The 12548-nt window shown below is 50.0% G+C and overlaps 5 protein-coding genes across 5 annotated transcripts; 3 read left to right on the forward strand and 2 right to left on the reverse strand.

Annotated features, from left to right (window-relative positions):
- Positions 1-240: 240 nt before the first annotated feature.
- M431DRAFT_4221 (hypothetical protein) lies at positions 241-2576 on the forward strand (the record flags this gene model as incomplete). The annotated part of the gene is made up of 2 exons (XM_024915031.1): positions 241-1937; positions 1997-2576. 2 exons carry the CDS (start codon positions 241-243, stop codon positions 2574-2576), a joined length of 2277 nt encoding a protein of 758 aa, XP_024776826.1.
- A 1298-nt stretch (positions 2577-3874) lies between these two features.
- Positions 3875-5536, forward strand: M431DRAFT_15655 (glycoside hydrolase family 79 protein; the record flags this gene model as incomplete). The annotated part of the gene is made up of 3 exons (XM_024912955.1): positions 3875-3992; positions 4072-4171; positions 4240-5536. 3 exons carry the CDS (start codon positions 3875-3877, stop codon positions 5486-5488), a joined length of 1467 nt encoding a protein of 488 aa, XP_024776827.1. The 3' UTR covers positions 5489-5536.
- Positions 5537-5611: 75 nt separating this feature from the next.
- Positions 5612-7189, reverse strand: M431DRAFT_518845 (hypothetical protein; the record flags this gene model as incomplete). The annotated part of the gene is made up of 5 exons (XM_024920373.1): positions 5612-5982; positions 6078-6420; positions 6489-6682; positions 6755-6990; positions 7051-7189. The coding sequence occupies 5 exons, from the start codon at positions 7187-7189 to the stop codon at positions 5668-5670; spliced, it is 1227 nt and encodes a 408-aa protein (XP_024776828.1). The 3' UTR covers positions 5612-5667.
- Positions 7190-7756: 567 nt separating this feature from the next.
- On the reverse strand, positions 7757-9134 carry M431DRAFT_4224 (hypothetical protein; the record flags this gene model as incomplete). Its single annotated transcript, XM_024915034.1, has 3 exons — positions 7757-7801; positions 7863-8195; positions 8277-9134. The coding sequence occupies 3 exons, from the start codon at positions 9132-9134 to the stop codon at positions 7757-7759; spliced, it is 1236 nt and encodes a 411-aa protein (XP_024776829.1).
- Positions 9135-11309: 2175 nt separating this feature from the next.
- Positions 11310-12392, forward strand: M431DRAFT_80963 (hypothetical protein; the record flags this gene model as incomplete). Its single annotated transcript, XM_024922991.1, has 1 exon — positions 11310-12392. The coding sequence occupies one exon, from the start codon at positions 11310-11312 to the stop codon at positions 12390-12392; it is 1083 nt and encodes a 360-aa protein (XP_024776830.1).
- Positions 12393-12548: the final 156 nt, after the last annotated feature.

Raw genomic sequence — 12548 nt, forward strand, 5'->3', positions numbered from 1 at the left:
TCTTAGCACAGTGCTTCCGCTTTTGCTCTTATCCACCACCATCAACTTCGTACAAACTCTGTGGATATAACACCTTCTGACATCCGTACTTCCGTCATCCGCCTTCCCGCTCCTTTTACACCTTGAAGAACAAACAAACCAATTACTGGACGAATGATTTCTTTGACCGCCGTGCATCCGCAGCGTCGCATTGGCCAATCCAGACGACTACGAGCATAAAATCGCCTCCCTTGTTCTCCAATGGACATGGACCATGGCTCAGGATCGGAGCCCGTTCGCTACATCCGCAGCCGCATCGCCAATGCCTGTGACGGGTGCAAGGCGCGGAAAGTCAAGTGCGACGGGAAACTGCCATGCGGATTTTGCGTTGCGCGGCAGAGGGCGCAAGTGTGCCATTACTCGCCGCAGAGGAGACGGAGACAAGGACAGTCGCAGAAGCTGCCGAGGTCGCCGCCGCCGTCGGTGAGGGAGTCGCGGGATCAGGAGAGGGATCGGGATCGGGATATTAGGGACGTTTCTTCTTCGTCGGTGAGGTCGGCGTCACCGAGTCGGACGCCGGCTTCGAGGCGCGTGTCTTCGGTGGCTGGGGTGGGCGTGTCGTCTGCTTCTGCTTCTGCTTCTGTTGCGTCTCCGGCGATGGGGGGCGAGAGGCGGCATCGGGTGCAATCGTCGGCATCTGCACTGAATCAGGCTCAGGAGTCGTCTGTGGCTGAAGACGAGACTGAAGTGCCGCGAGATGCTCGGCTGCTGTGTGACGCCCATGGAAAACTGACCTTTATTGGGGATTGCGCGCCATTGTCCTTCTTCCAGTCGGTGCGCAGGCTTGTGACGAACCGAGTCGGTCAGAATGCCTTTGCGCCGCAGACGAGTCGATTCTCAGTCCTGGAAAATGCGCCGGCACGGCAATCCAAGAGATCAGTAAGAGATCCAAGGATGCCTGAAGTTCGGCCTGTGGATGTTACCCCTGCGGTTTCGGCGTATTTGTCGACAACAGCGAGTTTGGTGGATTTGTTTGACAGTCCGAAGCTGCTGGATGATTTGACGATATGGGCGAACTTGACGCACAAGCCAGATAATGTTACGACTATTATTCACTTTCTTGTTCTTGCCATTGGATTGCAGGCGGAGGACGACGGGTTGTCTCAGCAGTATTTCGAGTATGCTCGCGATCTGGCGTATACGGATTTGAGCGACAGTCTTGGTGTTGAGACGGTGCAAGCCTTCATCTTGGTTACGGTTTACATGCTGTGTTCCTGTCAGATCAATGGAGCCTTTCTCTTCTTTGGTATTGCTGCGAGGGCGGCCTATTCCATTGGCCTGCATCGAACTGAGGTGAATGCTCGGTTTGGACACGAAATTCACCAGCAGAGAGACCAGCTGTGGAAGAGTCTACGGGTGCTGGACCTGTTTCTCAGCAGCTCCATGGGACGCCCTCCCGCCACTTCAGATGTGGATTGCACTGTTCCTTATCACGCTCAAGGAGCTGATGGGAAGGAGATGTTCGACTTGCTCAATGCCTCTGTGCAGATCCTGCTGATACTGGAAAACATCATTCTGGAAGTATACGGGCGGAAAAAGATCTCTATGCAGTTGACCGAAGGAATATCCCTCAAGCTGAGAGGGTGGTCTGGGAAATGGCTTGGCCTACTAAAAGAGGTTATTGCACAACCTGCCGCTCGCAATGAGGCTCAGGTCACAGGAGCCTGCCAGGTGCTGTCATCGTACTACTATGCAGTGATGCTTGTTTCACGGCCATTCTTGATGTATGAGTTGTTTCAGAGGCTTGTCGACGGCTCGGCTGCATCGGGCAGACCGGCAATGTCATCGGGGAGATCAAAGCTGGCGGACGCATGCATCGACGCCGCAAGTTTGATGGTGGATCCGGTCTTGGATTTGATCGAAAGGGGTGTGTTGAAGAGGAAGGCTCCTCTGCTTGTGTGAGTATAACCAACTCTAGTTTGTTGCTAGCACAAAGATTTGAACTAATGGTTTATAGATCGTGGCTTTTTGCTGCGTCGCTGGTCCTTGGTGTTGGTCTCTTGGGCGGATTCGGCCGTATACTGGAAAAGTATACTCGAATGTCCATACAAACCATGGACCACTTTGCGCAGAACGATGCCCATGCCCGCCAATACTCCTTGATTGCCCAATCATTGCTCACGACAGCATTGGAGCATTTGGAACGGCAGGATCTTCAAGAGCGGATGCGACGCACAGAAAACTCGAGTCAGTTGTTCGGCCTGGTGGCACCTGATGCACGATCTCCTTTAAATAAATCCCCGGCGCCGCTCAGGGACATTGACTTGCGAGTCAGCACACCGGATACGACCATGACCAGGAGCCGCAGCTCGATGGATAGATCGCTTCTACAGCACACAAGTTTACCAAGTGGGCCATCTCCGCGATTAGGAGAGATGGATTCCGTGTTCCTGGGACTGTCGGAGTCGATGCTGCATACGCCGGATACTACGTACTGGGATGGGATCGTCGGCAACGACAACGATCCGAACTCTGCTCTAAATTTATTTCCATTGTTGGAGGCGGGAGGCGGTATTGATTTGGCGCACTGGCTTTGAAGGTATGCTTCTGATTCTGTAAAAAAAGGGTTTCTTTAGAAGGTATGACACTATGATTGGTGTCGTGAATGGCGTAATGATAGATGGCATGGCCGGGGTAGCTTTACCCAGTAGTATCCTTACTCGGGTTTACAGCATCTTTGTCGGAGCTGGAGCAGTCAAGAGTCGAACGGTGTCCGGAGTGAAGGCCTCCGGATTTCAATAGTCTGGCTGTGTGACAACTCCGATGCAGTTGCGGTCTGGCACTAGAAGCATGAGATGGAATTATCCAGCCGAAATGGTAACCCATTTGATGGCATGACAGCAGGGGTGCTTCATCATAATCCGGGGCGAATTACGAAATTTCAAGAGCAAGTAGCGGTCGAACGGCCTAGTTGAGTGCCGAAGAAGTCTCCATCGATGCCCGAAGCTGCAACGGACGTGGTGTTATTGGATCCTCTGTTGCTCTGCTTGTTGAACCAAATACATGGAGCAAACACTAGTCGGCCCGGAATGGCACCCCATATTTGGTGCTAGCAAGCCTAGCATCGAACAGCTCCTCAATTACGGCCGCCTTGAATGCGGGGGAATAGAACGTTCGTTATGGTTAGATTTGGACAGGGCGACAAGGAGTTGCTGGTCTTTGGAAAAAAGTGTGCGTGGTTGATCCGAATATCCGGTTGTCGATCCATTACGGGCCTCGTCTTACGGATCTTCGAGCAACAAGGTAGGATCTCCTTTTTGTTCTAGAAATAGTGCCAGTGATCATCGGTCATCCTACAGGAATAGCACTGAGTAATAGTGGTGTTATAGTAATACTCGTATGCAAAATACATAGGAGCTCGTACATACTTGCTCCTTTCTTATAGCATTGCCGGGAAGTTCGACCCGAACACGGTCGCATCAGCACTACGGGGGTTACAGCCTCGAGATTGTGGGGGAAGGACAAGGGTAGGACCGATAATCCCTGCACATACAAAGAAGCTCAGCTGTTTCTCTCCTGCTGAAACGGGCAAAGCCGTCTGGGGCGGCCGTGAGGAAATTGTTCCTATAGATGGATTAACTGATCTTGGGGACCGGAGAGCTGCCTTGGTTGTCATGTCATCACGAACGGGCCTTGCATTAGATTCAGGGACCTCAGGAGGTTGAGAGTGGTTCCTGGGCAGCGTAGCATCGCATGACGACATGACAGATATAATTGTATATATGGGGCTGGGACGAACTTTTTCTTATTTTCTGGAGCTCTTTGTGAAGGATTGTTGGACTCAGTTTTATTCTTTGTACGAGTAAATTCTGGTCAAGCAAAGAGGCAAGCTACAATGGCAAAGTACTTGGTTCCGGCGTCTGTGCTGCTGTCGCAGTCGATTGCGGCTGCGAGTCTGTTTGACTCGTATGTGAGCTTGTCGTTTGAGCTCATTGGCTTTCCTACTTTTGCTGGTGAGTTCTGCAGCTAGAGTTTCTATGTTGTATGGTCGAGGTTCAAGTAAACTGACTTTGTATTGTTTTCGGTCTTTAGGAACAAAACACCAGCCTAATGCCTTCTCCCACAATCTGATGCACAACTTGGCCGAGCTCCAGGGCAGCGGCATTGTTGTGCGAGTTGGTGGAAACTCTGGGTGAGTCTCATATACGGCATGGACATGATTTTCACAACATCGGCCGGTTTAACTAACAGTTTCAACAGTGATCGTGCCATCTACGATCCGACCTTGACCACCTCTACAGCCAGCGCATGCCCCAATGCCGACCCCGGTGCGTGGCAGTGCATTGGTACGACTTTCTTCGAGTCATACGGCGGCTTCCCCGCTGGCACTCGCTACTCTCACCAGTTTAACCTCGGTGCATACAACTCCTCTGGATGGGCTACCCTCGAGGCTACGGTGCCACTGGCTTGCAAGGCTCTTCGAGGCCAGCTCGAGTTCTGGGAGATGGGAAATGAGCCTGACCTGTTCAGCGGAAGCAGACGCCCTAGCACGTACAATGCTTCTCAGTACGCCAACGAGTGGTTGAACTCGACCCAGCACTTTGAGAGCTACCTCCACAAGGCCTGCCCAGACCTTTTCGGTAGCCTCAAGTATATTGCTCCGTCTTTGAGCTCCCCCGGCGCTAAGCTGCACATTGCCGACATCTTCCCTGACGAGGGCAACGCCACGGAGAAGATCACCCAGGTTTCCATCCACAACTACATGAACGGCGCCACCGTTCCCGGCGTTACCCTGCAAAACACTCTGATGAGCCACAATGCCGTTGTCAAGTCGATCACCAGCCACGTCAACTACGCCAAGACTTCTACCATTGAAGCCGAATACATTATCGGCGAGCACAACAGCTTGTACGGCGGCGGCGCTTCTGGTCTCTCTGATGTCTTCGGAGCTGCTCTCTGGGCCATGGAGTTTTCTCTCTACGCTGCTTCCACCGGCGTGATCAAGCGAATCCACTTCCACCAGTCCGTGGGCTCTCCTTACGCCGCCTGGGTTCCTTCAGGAACTCTCGCCACCAACGCTCCGTACTACGGAAAGCTGGCTGCCAGCACCTTCTTGGCTCACTCTAACACCATTGAGGTCAAGACGCTTGCTTTGAACAAGGATGCTGACTTGGACTCTGGATATGGCGCTTACGTTTACGGCGATTTGCGTCGCGTCGCAGTTCTTAACCTTAGACAGTACAACGCTGGCAACGGTACCCGTGCAAGCCAGACTTACACCGTCAAGGTTGCTCCTGGATCTTCTTGGAAGTCTCAGCGCCTTACTGCGGCTGGCGCCACTGACAAGACTGGTGTCACTTTCAACGGATTCTCTTATGATGCTGACTCTAACGGTTTGGCGAAGCGCGTCAAGGGCCAGGAGTCGGGCAAGGTCATCAGGGCTGACCGTAGCGGTAACATTTCGTTTACTGTTCAGGATTCTGAGGCCATTGTTCTGCTGAAGGAGTAAAGAAAAATGTGATTGTATAATTTAATAGTATGGATTTGTTGTGGGATCAATCTCGGTACCCCAGAGTGGTGTACACTGTATATATGAGATAGAGAAACAAATACTCATGATTTTGACGATATTCTTTGTTCACTCTGTTGTTATCTAATATCACGCAACAGACCAACGAGTCCGAATATTTATTGAATCAGAACTTGTTTTTCCTTCTTCAGCTTCTCCACAAACTCCAGCGGCACTTTGAGCGTCTGCGCAACAATATCCGGCGGCGTCAGTGCAAGCCACTGCGTGAGAGGAATATCGGCCACGCGATCCGACTTGTATATCTCGACCCAGATGAGATCTTCCGTCTTTGACGTGTTTTCGATGTAGTGCCCCGAGTTGTCGGGGAAGACGGCCGTGTCGCCGGCGCGGAAGTTGAACGTTCGGGCGGCGGCGTTGCCGATGAAGACGGTGGCTTGGGCGGTGCCTTTGTGGAAGTAGAGCCATTCTTCGGCCTGTTTTTATATACTCGTCAATTTATGTTACCCATCGAGGGGAAGGAAGGGTTGTGTATAGGTATATGGACTGAGGGGAAGATCAAGACACTCACGTTTGGGTGCCAGTGCAGTTCCCTCAAAGCACCAGGCTTCAGTGTCACAAAGGTCGCTGCAATCGTCTTGCTGATTGGGAAATTGGTCGAATCAATCTTGCGGAACTCGCCACCAGTTCCTCCAATCTTCTCAGGTGGATGCTGTAGCGTGCGGTAGACGAAGGTGCTCTTCTCAGACAACTTGTGGCCATTCCCAGTGACATTATGTGTGCTAATCGTCCCGTTGATGATATAAGGATCCGCCGCGGGAATGGAATCAAAGACAGATTCGTCGACTCCAAAGTTCTTTGCGAGAACGGAGCGGGGAGTGTGAGCGATCCAATCGTCGACGTTGAAAGTGGTGCTGTGATGGTCAGTTATCTCGAGACTTGTTTTTTTTTTTTTTGCACGAGCAGATGATGTTCTTCTTACCCGATCTTGTCAAAATCCGCCGTGTCGAAAACTAGGAGGAATTCGTTCTCATCCTCGAGTCCTTGTACTGTATGGGCAACACCCTTTGGAAAATACCAGATGTCGCCGTAGCCGAGTTCCGAAACTTCGTATTCACCATCCTCGTTAACCGCAGACAAGGTGATGCGGCCGGCGTAGACGATGCCCCATTCAGCCTATGGTATGAAAGTTAGATGGCCAAATAACAACGAGGCTGAGATGGGGAGATAAAGAGTGCGAAAACTTACTACTCGATGCCAGTGTAGCTCTCGGATGGCCCCTTTCGTCAGATGCTGCTGAGCGGCAGCAATGTCGTGACTTGCAGGCAAATCGGTTACTACTTGCTCCCGGACCCAGCCGCCTTTGAGAATACGCGTTCTAGAGTCGGAGAAGCTCCATTTGAGATTTGGTACGACACCGTTGTCAGTGGATTGCTGGCCCAGGTTACTAGGATTTTGCAAGTCCAATTGATGATTTGTGCCGCCTTATCTCCCTTGTTAGAGCTTTCGCATATTTCGTCTCCGTGAAACTCGAATGAACATACCCGAAAAAGGTGCTCCTTTCCCATCTGGGCTGATGGGTTGTCCGTCGGCAAATCCTCCATCATCCCGTTGCTGGACTTGAGGTGCTGCAGATGCACCGATGAGGCACAATGCCCATGTTGATAATACAGAGGCTCTCATGGTTACAAGAACTAACAACGGGTGAAGATATGAAGAGAAAAAAAAGAGACTGGAAATTGGTTGGCCCCGGCATCCTTTAAGCTTATTACACAAACAAGCATATACACAACCTTGTGAGAACCCAATAGAGATTACAATGTAACACTACGCCTCCGAGTCTACCGATGGCGCAATGACCACCATCGTGCCTGAAGCTCAAGCTGCGTGCGGCCATCCTGGTCTCCAACATTAACGCTAAAATGGCGGCATTGTTATACAGCTCAGATGTTGGTTACACAGATCTATTGGATGAGCATCCAGAGGGAGGAGAGTGCTGACTGATTTGGAACATTCCTAGTAATGGTAGCGCAGTGGTGTGTAGCATTGGGACCTGTATTTGGACTACTTTGCATGAGAAGGTCGCAGATCGAATGACGCCATGATACATGATGATGGTCATATTCTATGTTTTGTTTTGCGATATGTAAACGGAAAAAGAAATTGAAGAACACGACGACCCTTCATTAAGCGTGGGTATACAATAACCGCTCGAATATACAGATAACACGCTCTGAGCTGATAAAAACACTAAACTGCTGTTGGCATCGACCTCATTTGCTTCATATACCAAGACTACAAATTGAATTAGTCAAAAATTTCTCCAGTGTGTCAATAACTTCAAAAGAACACTTACAGTCTCTGCTCCTCCGGCCATTACCTTGACGCCAAGAAGCTTTGGAAGCAACAAGTCCGGCGCCTTTCTCGTATATGCCATAGCATCTTCACTCTTGACTTCTTTATTGAAGATCAAATTCTTTGGCAAGAAAGGGTTGAGGGCGGCAGGTCGGCCAATGCCGACAATATCACAAGCGTCCTCTCGAAGAGCCGCCTCCATGCCTTCGCGTGTCCGGAAGCCGCCCGTCACCATCAATGGAACGTGCCTGAATCTATCACGGATCTCCTTGGCAAAGTCGAGGAAAAAGGCCTCACGGGCTAGAGTACTGGCGGACCTGGATTCTTGCATCATCTAAGGGAAAACATGATTAGTCCTGTTTATTCTGTATCATCAATGCCCGGAAGCTTGGAGCACAGAGCGGTATGAGCTTACTGAAGGATCTTCATATGAACCACCACTGATCTCAAGGAGGTCGACGCCTGCGGCTGTAATCTCTTCAAGCTGTTCGATGCAGGCGGCGAGCTGCTCCTTGTTCTTGAAGTCGGCGCTGTTCAACTTGATGCCAACGCAGAAACCCTTTGGCACAACCTCTCTCACGGCCTTGAGAATGTCGACAACAATCTTTGCTCGCTTCTTGGCAGATCCACCATACTGGTCCTCACGTGTGTTGGATGCCGGGTTCAAGAACTGAGACAACAAGTAGCCGTGCGCTCCGTGGAGCTCAACGCCAGCAAAGCCAGCTTCGGCTGCCAGCTTGGCAGTCTCTGCGAATTGAGAAACAACGCGTTGGATATCCTCAAGAGTCATCTCCCTTGGCGATCCGAAGACAAATGCCCTAGCAAGCCTAGCCAGGATTCCATTGCCTATATTCAAGGGAATTGCACTTGGGGCAATTGGCTTCTCAAAATATCCTCTGGTGCCGGCGCCACCAGGGCTTTGTCGTCCTGGGTGGTTGATCTGCATGATAACAGGCGTGCCGTTTTTGGAGGCCGCCTTTGCCCACTTCTTCCATGCCGCAAGGATTTTCTCCCTGTCGACATTCTCGTTGGGGCTCACATCTGCAGGACTGCCCAGGTATCTGACATCAACTTGAACGTTGCCTGTGAGCACTGATCCCCATCCACCCTCGGCCCAGTTTTCGTAAATTTTAAATATCCTTTCGCCAGGCAAATATTCGTTATCTGCCCAACTTTCAGCCATGGCGGCCTTGGACAGCCGATTGGGGAGCGTGAGACCACATGGGAGTGTGATGGGCTCTTGGAGCTTGAGTTCTGAAACTGAAACAGTCATGGTGGCTGAAAAATGGCGAGTTGGGGTTGTAGTTGACAATCTCTTGATCAATCCTGGAAAAGTAGATTCCCCAAGACTTCACAGCTGCTTTATAAAAGCAATTGTATTTGGCCTTTTTTTCCCTTCTCTTTCTGATTTTTTTTTCCAACTCCGTCCCCTTTTGCCTCCTATCCACATCTTCAAACTCATGGCAGCCTCGGCACAATTTCAATGCCGAGTCAGTGTCTCCGTAGCGCGCGGAGATCGGTCGGCGGAGTTTGGCCTGCCATTTTCGAAAGAAATACTACCTTGGTGTGATGCGTTGCGATTGAAGTGTACGGAGTAAGAAGAGGATAATCATTGAGACTACCATGGCAAACTATCCATGTTTGGAAGATTCATCCAGCATACGGAGTAGTCAAACGGTATTCTGTCTTTGCATCTATGATGTGTGAGCAGTCTGCCATCTCATTGGCCACAATTTAATAGATTTCGACAAATGATGCGCCTTACATTGTTAATCAGACAATCTGCTTCAGGCTCTTATGCCTCTACCTCTGATACTTTTCTGTTTGTGGTAGATAGTCGATGACACATCTCGAAGATAATGCTCTAAGCTGGTTCTCTAATTGTCACTGTTTGTTCGACTGAGCATGAATTCCATTACTCATGTTGCATGCTCCGTACACGAGAAGAATATTTGTTAAGAGCTAGTATGTAAGCAGTGTGGTGTGGGGATGCGGAATTCGGCATTGCAGAGTTGACACAGGAGGCTTTGACACATGCGAAGCTCCGCTCCGCTCCGTTTCCGTTTCCGTTTCGCAGATCGATGGTCTTCGATTTATAAGACCGGTGCATTCTTGGAAAAATCGTTTGTAAGTCGGACAAACAACGATCAGTAATCAGCTGGCTCCCTGGCTCGTTCCATCTCCAAAGAGTGCTGGGAAACGTTCAGTTATCTGTTCTCTCCCTCCCTCCCTTCCCTCCTCCTCTTTATTTCTCTACAGTCTCTAGATGCGCGCGCTTGCGGCATTTAGTTATCGGCCCATTACTAAGCTTTCTCGCACAAAACTGCCAACTATTCAGACTGACCAGTCTTGGTTAACTAAAATGAATCTATTTCTCCTCTATCCACGTACTTTCGAGCCACCGTCTGTTACAGAGGTGAGATTCAATCCTGTGTCTTGACGAATCGGAAAAATTGCCATGGTGTTCTCCGTAACAAATATGCATCCCTCTCTAGTTGCTGACCTTGGTCACGCTTATACACACAGCCGTAGAGTGACAGAATGTGTCGTTTGCTTGACCCTTGTGTTTCTCGCTCCCATGGAATGGGATGGAAAGACAAAATAAGTCAAACACTTATTATCCACTGATGGATTGTTAGCGCTGGTGGAAGGATCTAGTTTTTCGTTGGTGAAGATCTTTTGTAAACCCACTGTGGCATGACAGAATAAATGGTGCAGTTAGCTGATCCTTCTCAATATGATGGCACTAGGGCATAGAGTAGGATTGCGTGAATAATTTTGTCACACCTGATACTGGATATACGGTGACAAAAAGATTCTTGAGATGGCTCATCCAATGGAGTCCGGAACAAGTCCCTTTCTCGGCATAGGCTTGTACAATATCTGGAGAATCTCGAAAGTGTTTACTCTGTACGAGGCGACAAATAGATTGTGCATTCGATCCTTACTGTAGTATCCCGTCTCCACTAAGAACAAACAGGGGAAGGGATTGAGCAGATACTTTTGTCATCCCATAGTAGTTGATACGGGGTGACAATATCAGAGAAAATCTGCCACGATAGTCACACTTGAATGAGTCATGCAACTGCACTCAATTAGGTACGAATGCAACCCCATCTCTCCCTAGTTCATTTAATTGAGCATCTAGCTTCACGTGGCATGCTAGTATCTTACTATATCCTGTCCCGCTGATTGACTCAGGACGGAAGATATACCGAGGGTCAACTAACAAAGTCCTAGCGTTGCACTCCGGAACGGTGGGGAATTGTGCTGAGAATTGGATTTCTAATCTGCATCATGGCGCAATCCATGGAACATACGTGGACCACGGAAATATGGAATACTATATAAGGCACAAGAAGAAGATGGATGTTGAACTTTTTTGTCTTGCCAGTATCAACTCAGTATCAAACTAAACACCAAGTCAAAAAGCAATCAACTCGTCATCATGTCCAAGCTCTTCACTCCTCTCAAGGTGGGCCGCATAGAACTTGCCCACCGAATTGCCATGGCACCTATGACCCGATTCAGGGCCGACGATAACCATGTGCCTCTGCCGACTGTCAAGGAATACTATGCCCAGAGGACAGCTGTCCCTGGCTCTCTAGCCATCACCGAGGCCACTTTCATCACTCAGAGGGCTGGTGGCTATAAAAACGTTCCCGGCATCTACACACAAGAACAGATCGACGCCTGGAAGGAAATTGTTGATGCTGTCCACGAGCAAGGCTCATACATCTATCTCCAGCTTTGGGCTCTAGGAAGATCCGCCAAGGCTGAGGTTTTGAAGGAGGAGAGCGGTGATGACCTGGTGTCTGCCAGCGACATTCCCGAGGCCAATGGTGGAAAGCCACGCCCCCTTACTGAGGAGGAGATCCTCGGGTACATCCAGGATTATGTACAGGCTTCCAAGAACGCCATTGCTGCCGGCTTTGACGGTGTCGAGATTCATGGCGCCAACGGCTACTTGCTAGAACAGTTCATCCAGCAGATTACCAACAAGCGAACGGATGCATGGGGCGGAAGCATCGAGAACCGCGCTCGCTTCGCCCTTGAGGTGACCAAGGCTGTTGTTGCTGCCATCGGAGCAGACCGTACCGGAATCCGCTTCAGTCCATTTGCAGACTTCATAGGTGATCTTGACTACGACCCCGTTCCCCAGTACATCTACCTTGTTGAGCAACTGAAGCCGCTCAACCTGGCATATATCCACTTTGTCGAATCCCGCGAGAAGGGCAACGACCTGTCGCCAATCATCAAGGCGTATGGCAATGCCGGCCCTGTCATGGTAGCTGGAGGCTTTCAGTTGGAGTCAAGCAAGAAGGCTGTTGATGAGGAATACAAGGACTACGATGTCGTTGTTGCCATTGGCCGCCCTTACACATCTAACCCAGACCTACCGTTCCGCTTCAAGCAGGGCATCGAACTTGTGCCGTACCAGCGTGAGACGTTTTTTACTCCTAAGCTAGACAAGGGTTTCCACGATTTCCCTTTCAGCGAGCAGTTTACTCTGCTAAAAGCAAAGGCATAAGCCACGCGGCAAATCTTCGTTTAGAAGTTCATTTAGATATTCTTGATAGTTTGATAGCATTAGCGACGCATTAATACAATGTATGAAACACTTACACGCATCCTTATTTACTAGATAAGCCTGACTCGCTCCCAAGCGTGAAATTCTAGCCTATTC

Source organism: Trichoderma harzianum (assembly GCF_003025095.1).
Source record: "Trichoderma harzianum CBS 226.95 unplaced genomic scaffold M431scaffold_4, whole genome shotgun sequence".
Classification (NCBI taxonomy): Eukaryota; Fungi; Ascomycota; class Sordariomycetes; order Hypocreales; family Hypocreaceae; genus Trichoderma; species Trichoderma harzianum.